At 39.6% G+C, this 22,639-nt stretch overlaps 2 protein-coding genes across 4 annotated transcripts in view; one reads left to right on the top strand and one right to left on the bottom strand.

Annotated features, from left to right (window-relative positions):
* glceb (glucuronic acid epimerase b) overlaps positions 1-22,639 on the bottom strand; it is an 86,835-nt gene that overhangs the window by 59,612 nt on the left and 4,584 nt on the right. The window lies entirely within an intron of this gene.
* Positions 8,438-9,919, top strand: LOC143736698 (zinc finger BED domain-containing protein 4). Its single transcript, XM_077227339.1, has one exon. The coding sequence runs from the start codon at positions 8,438-8,440 to the stop codon at positions 9,917-9,919; it is 1,482 nt and encodes a 493-aa protein (XP_077083454.1).

Raw genomic sequence — 22,639 nt, 5'->3', positions numbered from 1 at the left:
TCATAGATCTAGATGATGATCTTCAGCGAGCATCTGGAATCAAGTCTTCCCATCAGTCTCTCCTGAGGTCTTTTCAGTGCAGCAAATGGATGTTACCAAGGCTGGGGCTGACACAGCACAAATCAAATGCTTTAAACAAAACCCCAAACGCACAGAAGAACTGTCGAAGAAATTCCTATTCTTGACATTGACGAGGTTGCAAACGACAGCTGGAAGTCTTCTAGCATGTCTGTACTGTTTGTCAGTTTCTTAATGCTATTTCTAGGCAAAAGGCAGCACACACAGAAGTCATGGTTTGGTACGTACCTCGGTTTTGGGGTCACAGTGAGATACGAGTTCGGTACATTTCTGATTCCTGATGGCACAATGCCAAATAATTTTGTTTCATTACAACAGCTGAAACAATTTATAATGCTCTGTCCTTATGGTCATCCAGATAAGGTAAAGGGTCTTTGAGTCTTTGTGCAATAAAGAAAACAAACAGGATGCCGTTTTCTGTCACCGGGATTCCTTTATTTAAAGTTAGTGGAGCGCATCGCAAAAAGTAATCTTAACTCAGTGTATAGTAGGGCTTGGTATTGTTAGGAATTTCACAATTCGATTCGATTTCGATTCTTGAGGCTTCGATTCGATTTCGATTCGATATTGATTTATTAGCTTCGATATCGATTCAATAATTAGTAAATACACAAGTAATTAAGTACCTGAGTATATTTTTAAATAATGTGTGCAGTATTACCAATGTTTAAGAACAAATAGACCCCAGCATGTTTCCTGTCATGGTTTATTTAGCAGAACAAACTGTATAATATTGTACATGTGTTGAATACAAACCACAACTGTAACAAACAGGTGCTTTATTAACACCTCTAAAGTGCATGTAACTGTAATATAAAGTATATTTCTTTCTTCCTATACATTCAAGTTATAAAAGAAATGGGCTTTGTGAGGCACACGCGCGCACATTCGCACACACACACGCACGGACTCTTCCTCTGTCGTGTGCGCGCTACGGTGGGCTGAATCGATTCATAGAATTTGATGAATCGATATTGAAATGAGAAACAAATAATTGCAATGCATTGATGAATCGATATTTTTACCCAGCCCTAGTGTATAGGCTACTAGCAAGCTCTTGCCTCCCATCTGAACTCTTGTTTTGGTTTGGTGCATTGACTCTCTCTTCTTCTTCTGCTCTTTTTCCTGTTGTGGCAGTTAGCAAAGAGCGCTCCATTACCGTGCGGACCCCCTTCACCTGTGACTGATATACATTGTCTGACTGCATAGTTCGAATTACAGGGGGTACTGGGGGGTACTATACCCCCCAATGAGGACCAAGTACCTCCCAAAGGGACAGAAATATCAGTTTTGGGGGGTCAGATAATTTTTCTGATATTGTGAAAAAATATAATTCGAGTTACAATAGGCTACAAGTCAACTCCTATTTTCACTGTAGGAACATTTTAATGTAAAGCGATTTCAGACACCCCTATTGTGGACCGTACCATTTTTAACCACCGTGGCTAGAAGCAACGGAGATAGAGAACGGTTTGCTGCTGACGTGCATGGATAAATGTAAGTTGCTAGCTGACGTCTAGCTTGTTGATTTTATAACCTTCATTTATTAACGTGCTTTGTTCTTTCATTGCTCATGTCACGTCTTCATACATTGAATTACCGGCTACTTACCTGCTACTTACCCATTGAGGCTATTTAAGTGGGCCTTAGTTACCAAGGTTAGGTAGCAAGATAATTCTCAATTTAAATCAAGCTTTACATTGTGGTGAGGTAAAATCAGGGGCGGATCTACAAACAACATTGTTAGTGTATTAGAGGCTTGGGCGCGATCGAACTGTGTGTGTGTGTGTGTGTGTGTGTGTGTGTGTGTGTGTGTGTGTGTGTGTGTGTGTGTGTGTGTGTGTGTGTGTGTGTGTGTGTGTGTGTGTGTGTGTGTGTGTGTGAGTGAGTGAGTGAGTGAGTGAGTGAGTGAGTGAGTGAGTGAGTGAGTGAGTGAGTGAGTGAGTGAGTGAGTGAGTGAGTGAGTGAGTGAGTGAGTGAGCGAGAGAGAGAGAGAGAGAGAGAGAGAGAGAGAGAAAGAGAGGCGCGGGCGCGATCGAACTGTGTGTGTGTGTGTGTGTGTGTGTGAGAGAGAGAGAGAGAGAGAGAGAGAGAGAGGCGCGGGCGCGATCGAACTGTGTGTGTGTTTGTCCTATGACTAAATCTGTTCATATTTCCTCAAAACTCACTAGAAGACATCATTTGAGGGGTCTTTTTTTTTAAATGTCCTGGGGTGCAAACCCCCAAGAATTGCTTTTTCACAAAGTACAATTTAATTATAGACTACATAGACTGTTGATAGTGATTACACAGAGGAAGGGTCCACAATTCACCAATTAAGACCCTCACCATCCAAAAACCCAGCTACATCTCTGATTTGACTCCCACTCCGTGTAATGTAGTGTAGAGAACAAAACACATTCAATGAAAACCGTAGCATTTTAAATTATGAATAATGTCCATGGCCCCCTTCCTGAAACCTCATGCCATCCCCTTTGCCACCCCAGGTGGTAGTATGGTTTTTCATAGTATGCTCCTTAATCACATTAAAGATTGTGTTGATTTGACACTGACTACCATAGACTACAATGGAAAATTGGTTTCTGTTTATACAGTATATAAGAGGTTTGGGTCTTACCTCCAGGTCTTATGAAATCTAAAAATAAACCAAATCAATATTTCATGAAATAGGCAATAGGCTTCTTGAAAAGGTATTACTTTTACTAGTAATTAGAATGGTATTTCAGTGCACTTAACTTCTAACTTATGGGAGTTGATCAAAACAGTTATTTTCTGGATATATAATAACAATGAGATATTCTGTAGCCTACTGATTATCAGTTTGTCGCATGTTTAGACCTTGTATGTGTGTTGCACAACACATGTTGCACTTGGCGATCACGGTGGGGATTGATATGGTAGTGGACCGTGATGGTCATATAAGAAGTGAAGGGGCAGTACCCCCCAATTATGGTGGGGTATTTCGCACTCTGTCTGACTGTGCACCAAATTGTGACGTCCATACTAGGGATGGACATTTTTAAAAAATATTGTATTCGAACATTCAGGATCACAAAAATCGAATATTCATTTATTTAAATGTCGTTCAACGAGAGAGACATTATTTTTTAAGTTTAAGGGTTTTTTTTTTAAGTTTTTGTCACCATTTCTGAACAAGCTTACATTAGGCAATATAGGCAACAAGCTTACTATTCTTATATTTCATGTGATGTCACACAGTGGTGCGGCCGCCATTTGTAGGACCGTATTGCAACATGCTGTCTATCTGCTGTGCTGTAAACTGTGATAACAGCAAATCACAAAGAAATGTTGAGAAATTAACGTTGACCTGGAAATTTAAATAAAAGTAAAATCAGCAAATTACAGGTTAGCTAGCTAAATTAAAACATGTAGTTTACAATTGGAACACGTATAATGTCATTCCAGACAGCTATCTACATTAGTAACCTTATTTATATGTTTGGGTGAATTATGTTATTGTTTCCTGCTTCAGTATGCTAAACTACTGCTCACTGTTTCTGCCTTAAATTAATGCATTGTTTAAATTAATAGATTATTAGCTAACTGCATGATTTGTATACATTTCTGAAATGCATAACTTGGACACTCTAAATTGTAATGTAGACACATGCATTTTCTGTGAAGCTGCTTTGAAACGATATTGTGAAAAGCGCTATACAAATGAGAATTGAAAATAAAGGTGTCCAAACGTCTCTGATAATACAAGATATGTGCTTTACCGACATTATTAGCAATTCAGTTCAGCGAGGATTTTATGTTCAGCAATGCAGCAATTACTGGTGTAACATTATCGCTTGATTAACAGAGTGCCACTTACCCTTCCTGTTATCAAGAACATTTTCTTCATGGGGGCATTTAATACAATGCTAAATCATAAATCAGATGTGTCTATGTAAGATAACATTACGATGTCCAGCAATCGATTTAAATAGTACAAAACGACTGTGCGCGAGCCACAAGAGAACACTGTATCTGCACCACTGATCGCAGAATCAACGAGCACTTTGATCACTTGATTTCAAAAACAACATATTACAGCCTGCTAGATCACCTCTTATTTAAGAAACGAACGAAATCAATGCTCTGCAAGTTAACTGGAGATGTTTTATTTATTTGTATTGGTACACCCGTGCCGCGATATGTTTCAAAAGTGGTGGGGACAATATCGACCCTAGCAAAAAATGATGGGGACAGGCACTACCGATAAATTACGCCCCTGCCTTGAGAGCTTCGCAGGTGTATGGAGAGGGATTGTGGACGAGGTAGATGTAAATGTCAGCAAACTAAAAATTTGGCAAGTTTTTACTAGACTTTAGTGGAGTCAGCAGTTCGTTTAACAGTAAATACGGATCTATACATAAAGTATTTATTTTATTTAAATACCGTTGCTTTTCGTCTGTAGTAAGATGTGCTATTTTAGTTTGCGACATCTTTCCAATCACCAAGGAGAGGTTACGCAATTTAACGCAAAGGTCCTAAAGATGGCGGCCACAACAAAAAAAGTCACGTGACTGAAACCCATGAATATATCTTAAGGTTTTCTTTTAGTTGAAAACACTTAACAATAGGCTATGTATAAACAAAAAAAATCGAAAGAACAAAAGCATTTAAGCTCAAGCAGCGCGAACGAAAAAAAAAAGCTAATAAAGCAGACTGAGCAGTTATCGAACAGAACGTACATGCACTCGTGTCAGCATTATCGTGTTTATATAGATTCACGTTCATGATGAAAAAAACCAAAAATATCCACATGCTCGAATGAGAAATGTTGCAGAGTTTAGGTTCACGGTTTCGGTACGGTTCGTAGAGTTCTCAACGTGCCTGAAAATTACAACCCGACCGACCCGCCCCGTGGATTTTAAAGCCCGGACCCGATGTAACCCGACACATCAACATGAATTATCTACCCGAACCCGGCCCGCAGCCCAACGCCGATTTTCTATTTTTTCTTCTTTTTTTCTCATACACGTATTATCATGACCAGCAGACGGGAATTCAAATCAACCTTTAATGTTCACGTCTTTTAACAATAGCCTACAAACAAAACAAACAACTGAAACAAACTTTAAATATATAAATAGGCTATATAGGCTACTAAATATGCCTCAAATAAAAATCTTCTGGACGACCCTGTTTTTTTTTTGCTGTCATATTTCATCAGCACCTTAACCTGTAGAATTTCCATCAGAATCCAGCACCACTCCAAACACATTCCTGACCTCTGACCTCCATCTTCTTCTCCAGGTCTGCCCCCAAGATGCACGTTGCACGCAGCAGCCAGACTTTCTTTACGGTGAACAGCAGCAATGATTAATAAATGTTTTTTTTTTCACTGAGCGGAAAATATTAAGCCTGAGGTCCGACCCGACCCGAGTCATTTGCTTATATTTTTGACCCGAACCCGCGGGTCCCGTCGGATTTGTCGGGCCGACCCGGCCCGTTGAGAACTCTAACGGTTCGGTATGTGCTATCATGGGAAAAAGGACTACTGTCAAATAAAAATAAAGAAAATAAGAACAAATAATCTAACCACAAGCAACAGCACAAACAAATAAAATAGAGCAAAGATACTAATAAAAGAAACAGTGCATTTCAGGTTTGTCTAACATTAGTTTTCAGGTAGGCTACATAAATTGAATAAAGTAATCAAATGTAAAATCACGTTACATATTTGACTATAAATTAAAGATTAATCCTTATTAAAGTTACAAAAGCTATTCAATCAAGAGCAGTGAGTGATTTCCTTGTATTTTGTTTGATTACCATTAAAAATACAGACAGCCAGAATTTTAGGCTGCTGTCCCTTTAAACGTAGCACATCTACAATACTGATACTATTACATATGCGTTGTCTTTCTCAACTGTATAAATTCACTTATGGCATAACAGACTATGTCTGCTGGGATAATCGAGATGGGCATGTTGACATAATTTTTTTGTGAATATGTCTGTTCTAGCACAAGACTTGAAAGAGGACTACATATTTGCGCACTGTCTGAAATGTGTGCACGCTTCGGATGAGTGCGCGCACACACACACACAAACACAGTGCGCGCGAGTTCTCCTTAAAGTCTTGCGCTCGAATGTTTAAATTGGCAGGGCTTAAAGGAGTTTAGTTTAAAGCCCATGTTGCAGGTTAACCACCACTGTCGATTAATGGGTACATAAATCACTCAAGATATGTATATCATTTTTAAAATGTCTCAAAAATGGTCTTAAAGACCAGTTTTTTACGTTTTTGGTATTAACGTTTTTTTTTTTTAAGCAATTCGGTGATGACATCACATTGGGGAGAAGTGGAGGAAAGGTAGCCTCAGCCTAGTATTAGAACTATGGCGACTGACTGGGATTAGGAAGAGGTGGCAAGAGCCAACATGTATGATAGCCCGCAGCCGTATAATTTCGAACCTGGCAGACTGAGAGGCGATATGAGGAATTACCAAGAACTGATGGCCGTCAAAGGCAATTAAATGCATGGTCCGAGGAGAATGAGTGGAGAGTTGGTGAAGTGTCCTGGTGAGTTGCTATCATTTAGCAACGCAGCAATGAGCACTGGAGCTAGTCTGCGAGCAGCAGTGCACAATAACGCCACTTTTTTTTTTTACTGTCAATGAATAGCACCGAGTGAAAAATCAACGTTTTCTTTATATCTAGTGGCAGTGATCATTACGTTAGTTCACATAAGTACCGGTAACCTTTGTCACATTGTCATAGTACTGGTAAACTTTGTCTCTGTCATCTAGAAATAGAAGGCATCATGCTAGCTATATGGGCGTTTCTAAGCGTTTATCTCTTCCTCTGGTGAAAATGTTGTTGCAAACGTAGCCGCCGCGTGTTTGTCGCTGTGTTTGGCAGGTGCTTGTGTGGGCGGTATAGAGAGAGATAGGCAGACAGCCAGATAGCATAACGTTAGCATAGATAGCTAGCAGCTAGATAGATAAATAGATAGAAATATATAGTAGGTAGATTAACAACGTAGAGTTGGTCGCACGTCAGAGGCGCCCGCGCCATTGGATGTGCAGTTGCCGCATATACTAGCCTATCTATCTTTATCGATATATCTAGTCTATCTATCGATATATCTAGTCTATCTATCGATATATCTATAAACTGCGCTATCTATATACTCTCGTCTACTACTCGTCTCTCTAGTCACTCTCAATGCTCTCAAGGCGGGCTTTGGTAAATTCTCTCCCCAAGGTGACGTAATGCAATTTATTGTGGGGGACAGGAGAATCGTTGCAAACGGTTGTAAGATAGTGCCAAATTTTTCGTATTATATTCCTTTTTGTGATACCCAACAACATAGAATACAATGGATAACAGTTTAAATGTTTATTACCAACAAGCAAATTGCACAAATTCGTTGAAAAATTAACCCTGCAACACGGGCTTTAAACACAAATATAAACGTGTGCTGTTCAGGTCTCAACGGCGTTCGCACACTATGAACACCGGGGTGATGATGATGTAAATGATGGGGTCATCTTCGAGCATACGGCACTCTCATTGAGCAAAGTTTACAAAGAGTGACCGCTTTGCTCACATTTTTTTGATTATTGCTGTTGTAATGTATTATTGGGGAGCCAGCATGTGCATAATTTGAAAGAAACATGCATTAGCAGAACAGTCTGTTTTACGCTTTGTTATTTTCAACAAACCATATTATAATATCAGATCTGAGATGAACCGCGGTGCAAATGCGAAACGTGAGTGCAGAACAGCGAACCGTTACACCCTAGTCCATCCTGTGACAGTTCGGGACAAATATACCATTACACCTCTACAATCCACTATTTACAATCTACCAACATCACTAGTACCAGTACTATGATCAATTTAAAATTTGCCTCGTTATTTGCCATCGGGAAATAAAAATGACATTCTCCGATGATTATATGTGTCATGAACACTGTGCTCATGAGAAACTTTTTTCCCTCTTTTTATTTGGGCGGGGAGAGATACCGAGACGGAAGAGGCCGTCCGCGCACTCTCCTCAGTAACTTAGATTAAACAAAGAAGATGGCGGTCGTGTGGCAATATTTTACAGTTTCAGAGAAAGATCAGCGTTTTGCAGTTTGCAATACGTGTTCCATTGAAATTTCAAGAGGGGGGGCTGTTTGAAAGTCATTTAACACAACAAATCTCATTGGACATTTAAGAAGCAGGCACGAGGCGGTGTACGGCGATTATCTGCCAGCTGACCAAAAACGGAAAAATGAAGCCGCCAAAAAAGCGCAAACCCCCGGTAAGACTCAGTATTCAATTGCCACGGCGTTAGAGAAAGCCAAACAGCTGCTTCCAGACAGCGCGAAAGCGAAACATAACAAACAAGGTGATGGAGTTCATCGCTTTAGATGACCAACCTTCCTCTGTAGTGGAGGACGTGGGTTTTCGGAGTCTGATGAAGTTTATGGAGCCACGCTACACGCTGCCGAGCCGGCGTCACTTTGCCGAGGTCTGTCTCCCCGAAATCCATAACATTGTGGCCATGCACATTCATGAGCTACTGGCTTCCGACATCGCTGCAATCAGTTTCACCACAGATATATGCTGTTCAGATGTAAGCCCTGTGAGCATGCTTAGCCTCACGGCACAGTGGATTGATAAGGACTTCAACCTGGTGAAGGCAGTGTTGCACTCCCGGGAGTTCGCAGGTACCCATTCAGCATCTGCCATCTCGGAGGCATTTGAAAAAAAATTCCAGACGTGGAAAATCGACAAAACCAGAGTGCATGCTGTCGTGAGAGATAATGCTAGGAATATGACGAAAGCTATGATGGACAGTGGTCTGGCTAGTTTTGGCTGCATGGCGCACACACTGCAACTGGCAATTCATGACGGTGTTTTTAGCCAGCGCAGCCTCACGGATGTTGTGGCTATTTGCCCAAAAATCGTCGGCCACTTTAAACACTCACCCCTCGCCTATTCACGTCTCCAGGCTGTGCAGATCCAATTGGGAATGAAACCAAAAAGGCTAAAGCAAGATGTTTCCATTCGCTCGAATAGTACATTTTATATGATGGAGAGCTTGCTGGAACAAAAGCGCGCACTTGCTACATATGCCGCAGACTACGACCTCCCGGCCACTCTCAGTGCGCACCAGTGGCATTTAGTTGAAAACTTTATAACACTCCTCTCCCTATTTGAACAATTGACGAGAGAAGTTAGCTCATCAGAAGCATCAGCTGCAGATGTCATCCCCTCTGTGACAGCCCTGAGACGTCTTCTGAGTAAGCAGGCTGACACAGACCACGGCGTTAAACCAACAAAGACCTCATTTAGAGAGGCTGTAAATAGACGCTTCGATCAAATCCAGTACGATCCCATGTTCTGCATTGCCACCTATTTGGATCCCAGATACAAGGATCGTTACTTTGATGAGGATGTTAAACAACGCGCTCGAGAAATACTTGAGGCACACCTGTTGCCTGCTGCCGGTACAGATGATGGGATGCGCGATGTAGAGCGCGCACATTATACAGAGCGCAAGAGGCAACGGTTTGAGGAGATTCTGGAAGAAAATGGACCAGAGAGGACAAGTACCTCTGTATCCCAACAACTGGGTATTTTCCTGGCAGAGACCACTTTTCCCAGAGGTGAGAGCGCACTCTGCTACTGGAGAAATAACCACCTGCGTTTTCCAGAACTCGCACAAATGGCACGCAAATACCTTAGTGCGCCATGCACCAGCACCGAGAGTGAGCGGTTATTCAGCTCTGTGTCTCATGTCTTGGATGAAAAGAGAAATAGGCTTTGCTGTGACAAGGCAGAGATGCTTATCTTTGTAAAGAAAAACATGCATCTTATTAAGAAGTAGGCCAGAGATACAGCAGGTGACTTATGTCATTAATGATCAGAAGTGGAGGTACTGTTTTTGTTTTATAAGATGCCCCATGTTCCAGCCTGTGAGTTCTGAAACACTGTAATGTTTTATTCTGTATGAGAAATCCACAAGGTGAAAGATAGCCCTATTTATGTTTGTATTTATGAATAACATGATTCATTTATTTTAATAACATTATTTATTTCACTTGTTTTTGCATTTACACTTGATGTATTTTTTTTATTTATCAGAAAAATATTTTTTATTGGGCCATGAAAATAATCTCATTGAGTAAGTTTTTGTTTATCAGGCTAAAACCACTCAAATAATTTTGTTGGCCAATTTACTGAAACAATCTTTTCATTGATTACTTAGCAGTCAAAGGTTTTTGAATGTTATTTTTTTCAGAAAAGAACTTGTCATAAATAAGGTTATAACTGATGTCAACCAGAAAGTGACAGTAAAGGTTGTTTTTGTTTCATAAATTGGTCTGATTGAATTTGTGCTGATTTTAGGATAGTGTGATCATGAGCCGAAAGACTTGTATGTTTCCGTGGCACAAAAGAAGGAATAAATAACAAAAAGAAAAAACATCAGCATCGGCCATCGGCCAAGTTGTTATGTTAAACATCGGTATCGGCCCAGAATTTCCCAATCGGTGCATCCCTAGGTTTTAGTAAGTGCCTTTGTTTATATTATATGTCTCTGTTAAGTCTACAAAGAATAATATAACATATCTGTAAAATAAAAGAACAAAAAAGAGGATGGTCATATAGAAATAAATGTAGGGTCCTACAATCATGTGCGTAAATAAATTTGATTACATATAGGCGGCTTATTTTACATATTAGACCAACAGTGATAACAATAAAAAAATAAGTCACATTTATAGGGATATACTGGTAAATTCCTATATAGAACACAAATAAAAGGCAATGAAAGAAGGTGGAAAGGAGACCTGTAACAGGAGGCGGTTACAACTGCATATTAATATGAGGTTAGGTATGCAAGAATTCACACATTCAGAGACAAAAAGGCACAATGTCAAGTATAATATTTTATAATAGGTTCACTGTGTTTTATTAATTTTCTCCTTCCTTCTATGGACATTTAAATCATCTTAAATTAATCCCAGAGGTGAGATGAATGTGTCACTAAAATCATCCCCAATTGTCATCATAAAGCCAGTAGAAACCAGAGGAAAATTAAATGGCAACTCAGTTTTTTTTAACCGATGTAGAATCAGGAAAGAGTTCAGACACAGACGTTCACAGGACCGCCACGACTTTATTAGCCAAGCTTATCTAACAGTGACAAAAAGAAAAACAACTGAACAAAGAAAGTCCTTTCTGATGGATAAGATGAAGCGCGTGACAGAGGGTCACATTTAGGAATTAACTTTAATCCCAAAGCAGGGACTTGCAACACTATAGCCTAGACGTTTCAGAGCTTTTCCCAGTGTTTATTCAGAGCTTACTCAAACAACCATTATGACTGGTCAGAACCACTCAGAGGCATTAATTAGAGACGACAAACTAGCAAACAAAACAGAATTAAACAGTGCTGACACATCAGAGTCTATATAAAGTCTTTGGTATGCGTTCAGACAGCAGCATATGGCAAGTTCTCACAGGACGAACATGAGTGACTGTGACAGAAACCATGAGCACAAATGCAAAAACATCAACGCATGGAGGCTTAATCTGCATTATACTTAGTTCCATCTCATCAAACTCTCCCAAAAACACTCCCTACATGAAATATTCACTTTATTCAGGTTTTCTTTCTGCAAGCTTGATTAGTGTTTCAGATTTTTATACTTGCCATGCCAACATTTTTCAAATGGCCTAAAAAATAAAAGAAAAGTGAAATATAAATTATTTATTAAAACATAGCCTATTTTATATATGCAATAATTTATTTGTAATTTGCAATAACAACAAACTATTTCACACTCAAATGAAACTCCATGCCAGCTATAAATGTATGAACTATACTTTAAATGGAAAACTACGTAATGTGCTGCCAAAAATTGCCTATTTATTTATTTATTTACAATGATGGAAAATTTCTGATACTTGCATGACTACAACTCATTCTTATACTCAAAAACAAAAACTAAGACAGTCTAGAAGATAAATTAACGTTTTACAACAAAACGATTTGTGTCTTGGTTATCAAGGAATACAAACCACAGTAAATGATTAACAAAATCACAGTAACACAAGAACGCAAGTACAGTGAGTTGAGCTACAGCTCCGTCAACTGGGAGAAGTTGCATAAACGGTGTCCTAAGAACTAGTCTGATCAACTAGAAATTAGACAAGGGGCAAGCAGTCATATAAGTATCAATTTAGACTAATCTACATTTTTATATGACTAGTTAAAAAGTTTATGAACAGTCTAACAGAAAATAAATTTGATGACTAACTTTTAAGACTATTCTTGGTAGTTTTTGAAACTGGCCCCTGGTATGAAAGTTGATATTACTAGTTTTGATATTAACAAGGAGATGCTACAAAACATTCATGAATATTCATAAAACAGAATGCACATTTCTTCTTTCTGTTTGACTCTGGCAATGAGATGTTTGATCTAAGGAAGCAGATTGACTTCTCAACCATACTCGTCTTCTAAACCTTCTGATAAAGGTCCCCCACACCACCCCACCGCCCATTGCTAAGCTCCCAACCTGGTATCATGACAGTCAACAGGGAGAAAAATCCTCTTACTGAGCATGTAAACAACTCTGTTCCCTAGTGAGAGAGCCCACATGGGCTCCCCAGCCCCCACTCTCCAAACAGTCTGAAATATTCCACAGGCCTGCAGGGAGAGAGACAACTAACTAGGTGCAATGTGTTTCTGAGAGCGTGTGTGTGCCTGCAGTACAGCAATATGAGGAGCAAAGTGAAGAATTTTAGTGCATGACTAAAATACCGTGGGTCATTTTAAGGTGAAAAAGTGCTTTAACCCCTCTGAACCTGGAATACACTGGCACGGTACAAAATGCAAAACACACTCTTGTCTGCACCTAACTGAAAATGAGAAAGACAGGGCCAATAAAACGCTCTATTGATTATTAAACCAATTCTGATATGATGAAATCTAATCCTGAAAAATCTCAGCTGTATTTTAAGGGCACTTATCATCCACCAATTTGAGTCATATCATCCTGCGACCACAGAGTGCTTTTTCAGATTTCAGAGCGTTCTTTGATGTACACTGCTGGAACTGAATCTAAACTTCCTATGGAAATGACATGTTTCAGTCAGAGGGCTTTCAGGGCACTCACCACATTAGCAGCTCTTCAAAGCGAGCACAAAAACGTATTTGCAAGGTTTACGATTTCCATGCCCGTGTATATGAGTGTTTCTCTGCAAAATATCTGAAGACAGGATGCACAGCAGGGTTTATTTCAAGGCTGTCTGCTTGGAAAATACTTCCTGGTGAAAACTCTCAGTTTTCTCAACAACTCTGTTTCTTGCCAAAGAAAAAGACAACAGGCTTATTTTGAAAGCAATCATCAAATAGAGACAATTCCGTTTCCGATCATTATCACAGCTGGTAACTTTGCAAACTTGATTGAAAGTAGTTTTTTTTAGAAAGAGGTGATATAGGATGTTGTCCCACAAAGTCTTAAAATAATCAAACTCAGTTCAGGTCCTTTAAATGAACCAAAAAGTGAACAGAATGAAAAAGTTGTTTATTACACTTACACTGTTCCACACCTTGCCTCAAATGTCATTTTTGTTCACTTGCTGTGACAGGGACTCAGTTAATTTTCCTTTCATATTTTTTTGTGAACTGTGATGATGATTACTTATATCTAAAGGGCGTTGGGTCATTGCCCAACGCCCTTTAGACCCCTACAGCTAACTGTTCCTCTTCTCTGCAACAGACCGAAGGCTTGCAAGCAGGCCAATACATGGACCTCATGAAACAGGACTTTCTTTTAGGCAGGCAGCAGGCTCTGGGATCCATTTAAGCATAGCTTCAAAATGCTGGCTAAATGTGCTTTTCAAGAAGTCTCCTATAGGTTTCACTAAAGGCTGCCTGATAAATAGTGGTTTTCTTGACCTCAAAGCACTCCATCAGCCAAAGAAGACAAAGCAGCACAAAGGACACTTAAAAAAGAGCTATTATGCATGCAGAGAGATGGGCAAATAAGTGCAGACGATTGAGCTGTGCACTATAAAGGGATTTTTCCAAAAGCCCCTGTGAAGCACTGTAAAAAAGCATTACTTCTCCCTGTGGAAAAAGTGTTTAACTGCCAAACTTTATAAATAGAAGTTTAGAAACAAGGACACCTGAATCCATATGAAAGCATTATCAATTATCATAAGAGAGTCTGATTGCAGACACTGATGTGATAGGTTTTTTGAGATCAATATCTTTATATAAATCTGCTAAATGTGATCTTATGTCTATTCAATGCACTAATATCTTGGATAATGTCAGGATTATGTCATCAGTTCTTGTAGACTTTAAAACATTTAGGTCCCTTTTTTTAAGTTGCCATGAACAGAATTGCTTAATATAGTTGTGGTTGAATAGTTTACCTGTTAAAAATGGACAATGGAAAGGATTTTTTATTTTTTATTATAGAAACTAAACTCTTTAACTGGCTCTCTAAATGAACTGGTTCAAGAGGTGTTTGTGAGACCTAAACAGTGTGTGGAGCTACTTTATCTACTTTCTGCATCCCTTCAATAACACTAGAAGACTTCAAAGCTTTCCTCCAGTACTCATTACAGTACAGTAATTATTGCCGTAGTCTGTTAATTATATGTCTAGAACTATATAGGACAAACAAGTATCATCCAGAGGATAGATAATATAGGAAGGAATGGAGTTTTCTTGCTACTGTCACTGGGGGTTTAAAGCATTGATCTTTCTATATTTGCTTTCAGAAAACATGCATTGTGAAAGGTGCAATAACAAAATTGAATTGACAATGCCCAGCAGTGTCTGGACAGAACTGTCCTTTTCAAAAATGCAGTCTTTTCAGTCAAAACAGGCCAACATCAAATCTAGCACATAAAAAATTGCATTACAGATTTGCGAAACTTTCTTTGTATTATCTGAAATCAAAGGATTCATGCTTGTCATAGACACCGAAGCTCTCATGTGACAAGCCTTTGATGGATTTTAAGAAGCTTAAAGATAATCACCAGCACAATATTTGCTGAAGATTAAGGCAAAGCTCTACAGTTGCACCTTGTCTTTCATAGACATTCACATTCTTATTATCTTCATACCTGCAAACTATTTAGAGGCGACATGGCATCAAACCAAATCAAATCAAATCAAATCCTTTTATTGTCACACAACCATATACACAAGTGCAACAGTGGGTGAAATTCTTAGGTGCAGTTCCGAGCAACATAGCAGTATGACACGATGTGACGAAAACAATTACAGCAAACATCAGATTTACATAGATTACACATCTAATGTGCGCACAATTACTCACAGTACCATATACACTAACAGAACAATAAATAATATACAATGTACAATATACAACAGTTTACAATATACAACAATATACAATATACAACAATTTACAATATACAACAGTATACAAAAATACAAAAAGAGGTAATTATACATAGAATAGATACTCGTAAGGTGCAAATATATATATATATATATATATATATATTATGTAAATGCAGTAGGTTATGTTGTGCTGTGTTGACAGTTAGAATGTTTATGGTTATTGATCATGAGGGATCAAGAGTTTAGAAATCTAATTGCTTGTGGGAAGAAGCTGTCATGGAGTCGGCTGGGTGTGTCCTGATGCTGCGGTACCGCCGGCCTGAGGGTAGCAGTGAGAGCAGCCCATGGCTCGGGTGGCTAGAGTCTCTGATGATCCTCCGAGCTTTCTTCACACACCGCCTGGCATATATATCCTGGAGGGAGGGAAGCTCACCTCCGATGATACGGCTGGCAGTGCGCACCACCCTTCGCAAGGCTTTGCGGTTACGGCTGGTAGTATTGCCAAACCAGGCAGTGATGCAGCCAGTCAGGATGCTCTCGACGGTGCTGGTGTAGAACTGTGTGAGGATGTGGCGGTTCATTCCAAACTTCCTCAGCCGTCTCAGGAAGAAGAGGCGCTGATGAGCCTTCTTCACGACGGCCTCAGTGTGGACGGACCATGTGAGTTCCTCTGTGATGTGGACACCGAGGAACTTGAAGCTGCTGACTCTCTCCACCGGTGCTCCATTGATGGTGATGGGGCTGTGTTCTCTGTCGTTCTTCCTGAAGTCGACCACTAGCTCCTTGGTTTTGCTGATGTTGAGGGAGAGGTTGTTCCTCTGACACCAGTGCGTCAGAGTGAGCACCTCCTCTCTGTAGGCCGTTTCATCGTTGTCGGTGATCAGACCTACGACCGTAGTATCATCAGCAAACTTGATGATGGAATTAGAGCTGTGAGTTGCCACGCAGTCATATGTGTACAAGGAGTACAAGAGTGGGCTGAGAACACAGCCCTGTGGGGCTCCAGTGTTGAGGGTCAGTGATGAGGAGATGTTGCTGCCTATTCTAACCACCTGGCGTCTGTTTGACAGGAAGTCCAGGATCCAGCTGCACAGCAAGCTGTTTAAGCCCAGAGCCCGGAGTTTCACATCAAGCAAGGAGGGCACTATGGTATTGAATGCTGAGCTGTAGTCTACAAACAGCATTCTCACATATGTGTTCCTCTTTTCCAGGTGGGAGAGAGCAGTGTGTATTGTAGATGCAATAGCATCATCAGTGGAGCGGTTATTGCGGTATGCAAACTGCAGTGGGTCCAGTGAGGAAGGTAGAACAGAGCAGATGTAATCTCTGACTAGTCTCTCAAAGCATTTACTGATGATGGGGGTCAGAGCAACAGGGCGCCAGTCATTTAAGCAGGTGATGTTGGTTTGCTTCGGTACAGGTACGATGATGGACGTTTTGAAGCATGTGGGGACTACAGACAAGGAGAGGGACCAATTGAAAATGTCCGTAAAAACACCAGCTAGTTGGTTCGCGCACTTTCTGATGACGCGGCCCGGAATACCGTCTGGACCCGCGGCTTTACGGATGTTCACCCGACGGAAAGATCGGGTTACATCCGCTACAGAGACGGAGAGTGTACTAACCTCTGTAGCTTCAGCCGCGAGAACTCTCTCCGCGAGGGGGATGTTAGTTCCCTCAAATCGAGCATGATAGTAGATGATGATAGTAGATAGTAGGCATGATAGTAGATCCTTGTAGGAGGTCTACTAGGACAACATATCTTGGCTGAAAATTGGAAAATGACATGAAAAAGTATAATGTTTTCTAAAGAAAAAAACCTCTTCAAATCTTCAGGACTCTTGTGAGTGATATATTTCGGTTTCAAAACAGCAAATTTTGTAACAGCAACGGCTGTGCAGGAGTGTGACATCAACTCATAGATCAACTCAACTGTCAGTGATGCCTCGAAAAGCTCGATCAGGCGTACGCTATTGAAAACTGACTGGAGCTCTAGGGCTGGGCAATACGGCAATAGTATCACAATGTTGATTATAACAGACAGTTTACCAGACGATTATCGACAATATCGGAATAAAATGAAAAATTAAACTAGGAAGTTGCAAAATATATTTTACATAGCCCCATTGTTACCATCTATTCACATGCAAGAGCATGAATATAAATATCTTATGGTATTAGTATGGTTGGGGATAGGTAACGTTCAAATATTTTCGATATCAATACCGATACCTTTACTTTGATACCGGTTCCTGAACGATACTATATTTTATATATTTTTATACCAATTTTATGAAATCCATTTTATCAAGATTACATTAAATATTACCCAAAAAAAAAACTCATATAGGCCACTGAGGGGCGGAATATATGCCTCGCGCTCAAGCCCACGCAAAAGCTTGCCGCAAAGCACTGGCAAAAGAAACCTAATAATTATGAATGCGTCTGGAAAAAACAGCACGGAGAAATTTTAATTGTTTATTAATAAACTAGTTTTTTATGAGACAGTTTTGGCTGCAAAGATGAAGTTGACGTTGCTGACTCATCATCTCCGCACGCATGAACGCACGCATGCGCCTACAGAGATATCTGCACTTTTCGTTTGGATTACATTATCAAAGAGAATTTGTTTTCGATTCGAATTGGTTTGTTTAAAAGTAGACGTTTCAAGCTTATTATATGCCTATTTCTCATGACTGTTAGGCAAGACGCCTATACGCAGAGTTTCAGTTAATTTGTGACGTGCTCCAGTTGTTCCTGCAGTCGAAGACGGAGCAACTTTCTGCTCTTAAGTTTATTCCGTGCACTGTCGAGTACTTCGTCAGATTTGTCGTGTTGCCGATGTTGTGCCGAACTTCGACTCCCTGCCAAATTATTACCACCCTCGTCAGGACCTGATTGCCTAATCTTAACACCACCCCTAATCCTAACCCCTCCCCCTCAACTAATCCTAAACCTACCAATACTAGGGGGGTAATAATTTGGCGGGGAGTCAGAATTCGGCACAACACCAGTCTTGGCAGCAATTATCTTGTTGCAAATATTGCATTGTGCGCTGTTGGCATCAAGCCTGGTGAAATGTAGCCACACTTTTGATATTTTCACAACTTTTAGCCTACATCTATGGGGGATTGGGACGCTTACACACTACAGCCTCACATGTGAGCAACGTCTCTGGGCGTAACCGGCGTAAACTAGTGTTTTCCTTGATGCCTCGCCACAGCCAATCATGCTGCATTCTTACTGGCTCACTGACGAAATTAACCTCTTAGGTGTTGAAAATTGGTACTGAACCAACTGAACTGTAGTCCTAGTTTAACTGCTTCTATTGTTCTCATTTCTAAGTCGCTTTGGATAAAAGTGTCTGCTAAATGTAAACCACAAAAGATTTTTTGATACTCAGTGGTATTGAGGCAATTCGGTCAGGGCCTAAAAAGTATCAAACTTTATACCCAGCCCTAGATGGGAATCGAAAATCGATTCTAAATTTGGTACTGGATATGTAAGGTCAAGAATCGCATACTTATTAAATACAAATTTTGATTCTGCTTTTCGATTCCTGTATAAATTTCAATGTAACTTCCTTTAAGCACAATTAGATGTGAAAAAAACTCACTGTACTCGCGCTCTGTTTTCTATGCTGTACACTTTATTGCACAGAGAGAGCCGCCTCTCATAAAGTGTGCAAATACTTAGTCTTCTTGTGCTTGAACGGCCCTTGCCTTTACCGGTAGTTTGTGCTTTGGTGTATTATAAACAATGGCGTCAATAAAACCAATCGGACCCAGAGAATGTTAGTGAAGATGATCGAGCAAAACCTGTTCAAGAACGGCTGTTAAACGACGTTTCAGAAAGGTTTGTTTTTTGTTGTTCTCTCATTACTTTGTAGATACGCTGTTATTTAATTGTACTAATTATTATAGTATTACAAAAAATAAGCTTCATAAATAAGAATTTCATATAATCGTTCTAACAAATTATACTACAGTCCTCAAAGGGATTTTTTTGAGCAAAGACTGCGGATCTATAGTGATCGTTACTGACTGTATGGCACGGTTACTTTTGTATTTTTAGAACGATTGTAGCCAAATATCTGTCGACAGAACTATTAACGCAAAACGAACACTAAACATTGGCTTTACTGCAGTAGCCAAATCAAACACAGAACAATGTTTAGCATGCCTGTAGATAAACAAGCATGTAGATAAACATAAAAGCTCTAATCAAAAAATAATTTACACTAATTCCAAGTTCGCTGTTGAAATAAAAAAAATAAAAAAAGTTTAACAAACCAGCAGAGCCAAACAGCTTTGTCATTTGTTTACTTCCTTGCTACAAAGTACAATTAACAATATGAACTATTACAGGAAAACACATTGACGAAAAATAAATCATACTTACTGGTTGTGGCCCATAAACAACAGCTTCTGTTCTTAAAGTTGGAACTGCTCCATCTTTCAGCACAAGCCGATGTGCGAATCCTGCATTAAACTCGCGAAGATTGTGGAAGCTTTCCTATGTAAAATGTGCAGCACAGAGAGCGAGATTTGGGTAATAATTATGAGGGACCAAGTTAAAAATAAATTTTAACCATTGATCCCTAACTCCCCTGACCCTAGGAAGCCTGAACAAAGTGGACCTGCAATCCGGATGAAAATAACAGCGTTTCGAGGGCATTGCGGCAACACTCCAGCCTATACCACAACAACTCTTCTCCAAAGCAATATAAAATGACCTCGCACCCCTTATTTTAGTATTCTCGGAGGAGGGGTTTAGGGGTTAGTGATGTCAGCAACCCTGGAGGAATGTTGTGTAGTCCCTACCGGCCGTTTGCAGTAGTCCTTAGAAATCGATTTCTTTAAAAGCAAATATCTCCGTTTGCTTTGAACTTTGAGCGTTGTAACTGTGCAGATGCTGTTTACGCTTAAACAGCAACATTACACAATAGCTAAAGTTAGTAAAGTGAAATCGTGTTTTACCACCCCTTTAACATTGGGTTCGGTTCAATTTTCTTCTACAGTTCTCCTCACAAAATAAAATTAAGTAATAAATAAGCAAAATAGGCCTAGTAATTGTCTTCATTTGTTTTTGACTTATAACTTTAATTAATAAGGTTGTGACACCAAAAACTAGCCTAACTTATAAAAATCTCAAATATTTTTAAAGAAAAATAAACTGTCAGTAATAAAATAAAAACAAATCATAAAAAAATGAGCAATAGCACAAATACAATAGAACAAACATACAAATAAAATAAACACTGATTTTCAGTTTTTCAGGTCTAACAATAATTTTCAGGTAGAGAAAATGAATAATCAAATGTAAAATAGCACTGCTTAGTCTGTATAGCCTAAATTATATAGATTAATTTAGGGCTAGAAAGATTGCGTCAACGTAATCGATGGCGTAGATTTACACGGAATGCGTCGATTCGTCGTACTTAATGTTCCGCAATGATGGCGGCTCCCGGATATGATAAAAATCATCAGTTATGATTATGTAATGCTGTGTATACTATATAAAAGTTCAATTTCTCTCTAAAGGCACGTCCACAGGCTACTGCGGAGATGGCGAGTCAGCATCGTCAACGTCATCTTTGCAGCCAATGCTGACTCAGAAAACACTAGATTAATAAACTATTTTAATGTCTCCTTGCTATTTTTTTCCAGACACAATCATAATCATTTTTGCCAGTGCTTTAGGGCAAGCTTTATGATTGCGCTTGAGCGCAAGACATAGGCCTATATTCCAATATTTAAGTCATTAAATTAATATAAACATGCGATTAGTCAACTGATTGCAATCGAGGATTTTTAAAAATGCAGTATTAGAATTTACTCAAGGAATCGTGACAGTCCTCATTTTTTTTTTACATATCGCCCAGCCATATGGAGCACTAAAGAGAGTGAAAAACTAGAAGCTTGGGAAGGGTCCAAGCCCTTGCATCTGATCTCAGCAGGGTGGGGGAGCAGAGCAGGTGGGGTGTGACATGTCCAACAGTCATGTCAATAGCTTGACAGCTTATTGGACAGCAGGAAACATATCAGCCCAATGAGAACTCCTCAATCAAAACCCAGTGTGTGCAGTCTGATCACTTCCATAACTCTGACAACGTCACAAAGCTGGCACGCACTTATAAAGTCTGGCGGGCGGCTGCTTTGCCAAATAAAAATTGCTAGACTGGACCCCCCGACACCCCCTCCGTTTGCTTTGTTCGTTCAGCAGCTAAAACAATAGATAAGAGAAAGAACAACACCAGCTGTATTGTTATTAAAATACAGTTTTTCTTGATGAGTAGACAGGGCCCAAATTCTGTTGCATGGCTGGTGGGATTTAAATGGGTGCGTTTGTGATGCGAACTGGGCCGGAGCAAGGTGCCCCGGGTGACACAGCAAGGGGCTCAACTGCCAGGATAAACAAACCCCCCTCTGATGATCCACGGACCATGAATGACACTTACATACTGTATGTAATGTAGCACAAAAGATGAGATGTCTACAGTCCCTCTGAGAGTTTAGCTCACAACACAAAGTTTTTGTTATTATTTATTTAGGCTACAAAGCAGAAAACCAAAAGAAAATCTTGCAGAGCATGTTTATTTTAAAATAAACAAAGAAAAAAGGACTTTTTCTACACTTGAGCAGCAATTTAGTCAGGAATCTAACAACCAATTTGTGGTCTACAGAAGACAGCATTTCAAAGAGAAGCAAACCAGATCTGAAAGAAAACAAAATGCATTATTGCACTAAAACGGCTTTATTAAAGGCCTCCGACATACAGAGCTTAAAAGACTTTTAAAAGACTTTTAAAAACAGACCTTAAGGTATGAGATGAATTTAATTTACCAAACAGAGAGAAATTATCCAGCATTGACTGCTAACACTGGCTATAGATCTAAAAGGAAGAAAGACGGCCCAAGAGAAATACTAAGATCAAGGCTTGTCAATGCATATTTGAAAAGGGGATATGAAAGTGAGGGCTAGTCAAGACAAAGTTTATTGTTCTTGCTGACCAGAGTAAGAGAAGAAATGAAACGCAGTTACCCCAGTGACAGTATGCACTTTTAATACATTCCCTTTCAGATGCAAAATTTATGGGAGAAGAGTATTTAAATGAATCACGCTAGTCAATTTACTGGTATGTGCTCCATTATTTAACGCCCAAAAAAAAGCATGTCTTAAACCAGAGGCTAATTTGCGCTGCTCTTGGTAG

The sequence above is a fragment of the Siphateles boraxobius genome, unplaced genomic scaffold, assembly GCF_051911475.1.
Source record: "Siphateles boraxobius isolate OS27281-9 unplaced genomic scaffold, OSU_SipBor_1 130, whole genome shotgun sequence".
Lineage (NCBI taxonomy): Eukaryota > Metazoa > Chordata > Actinopteri > Cypriniformes > Leuciscidae > Siphateles > Siphateles boraxobius.
The sequence above is the reverse complement of the archived record's forward strand: the minus strand, read 5'-3'. Positions and strand labels throughout refer to the sequence as shown.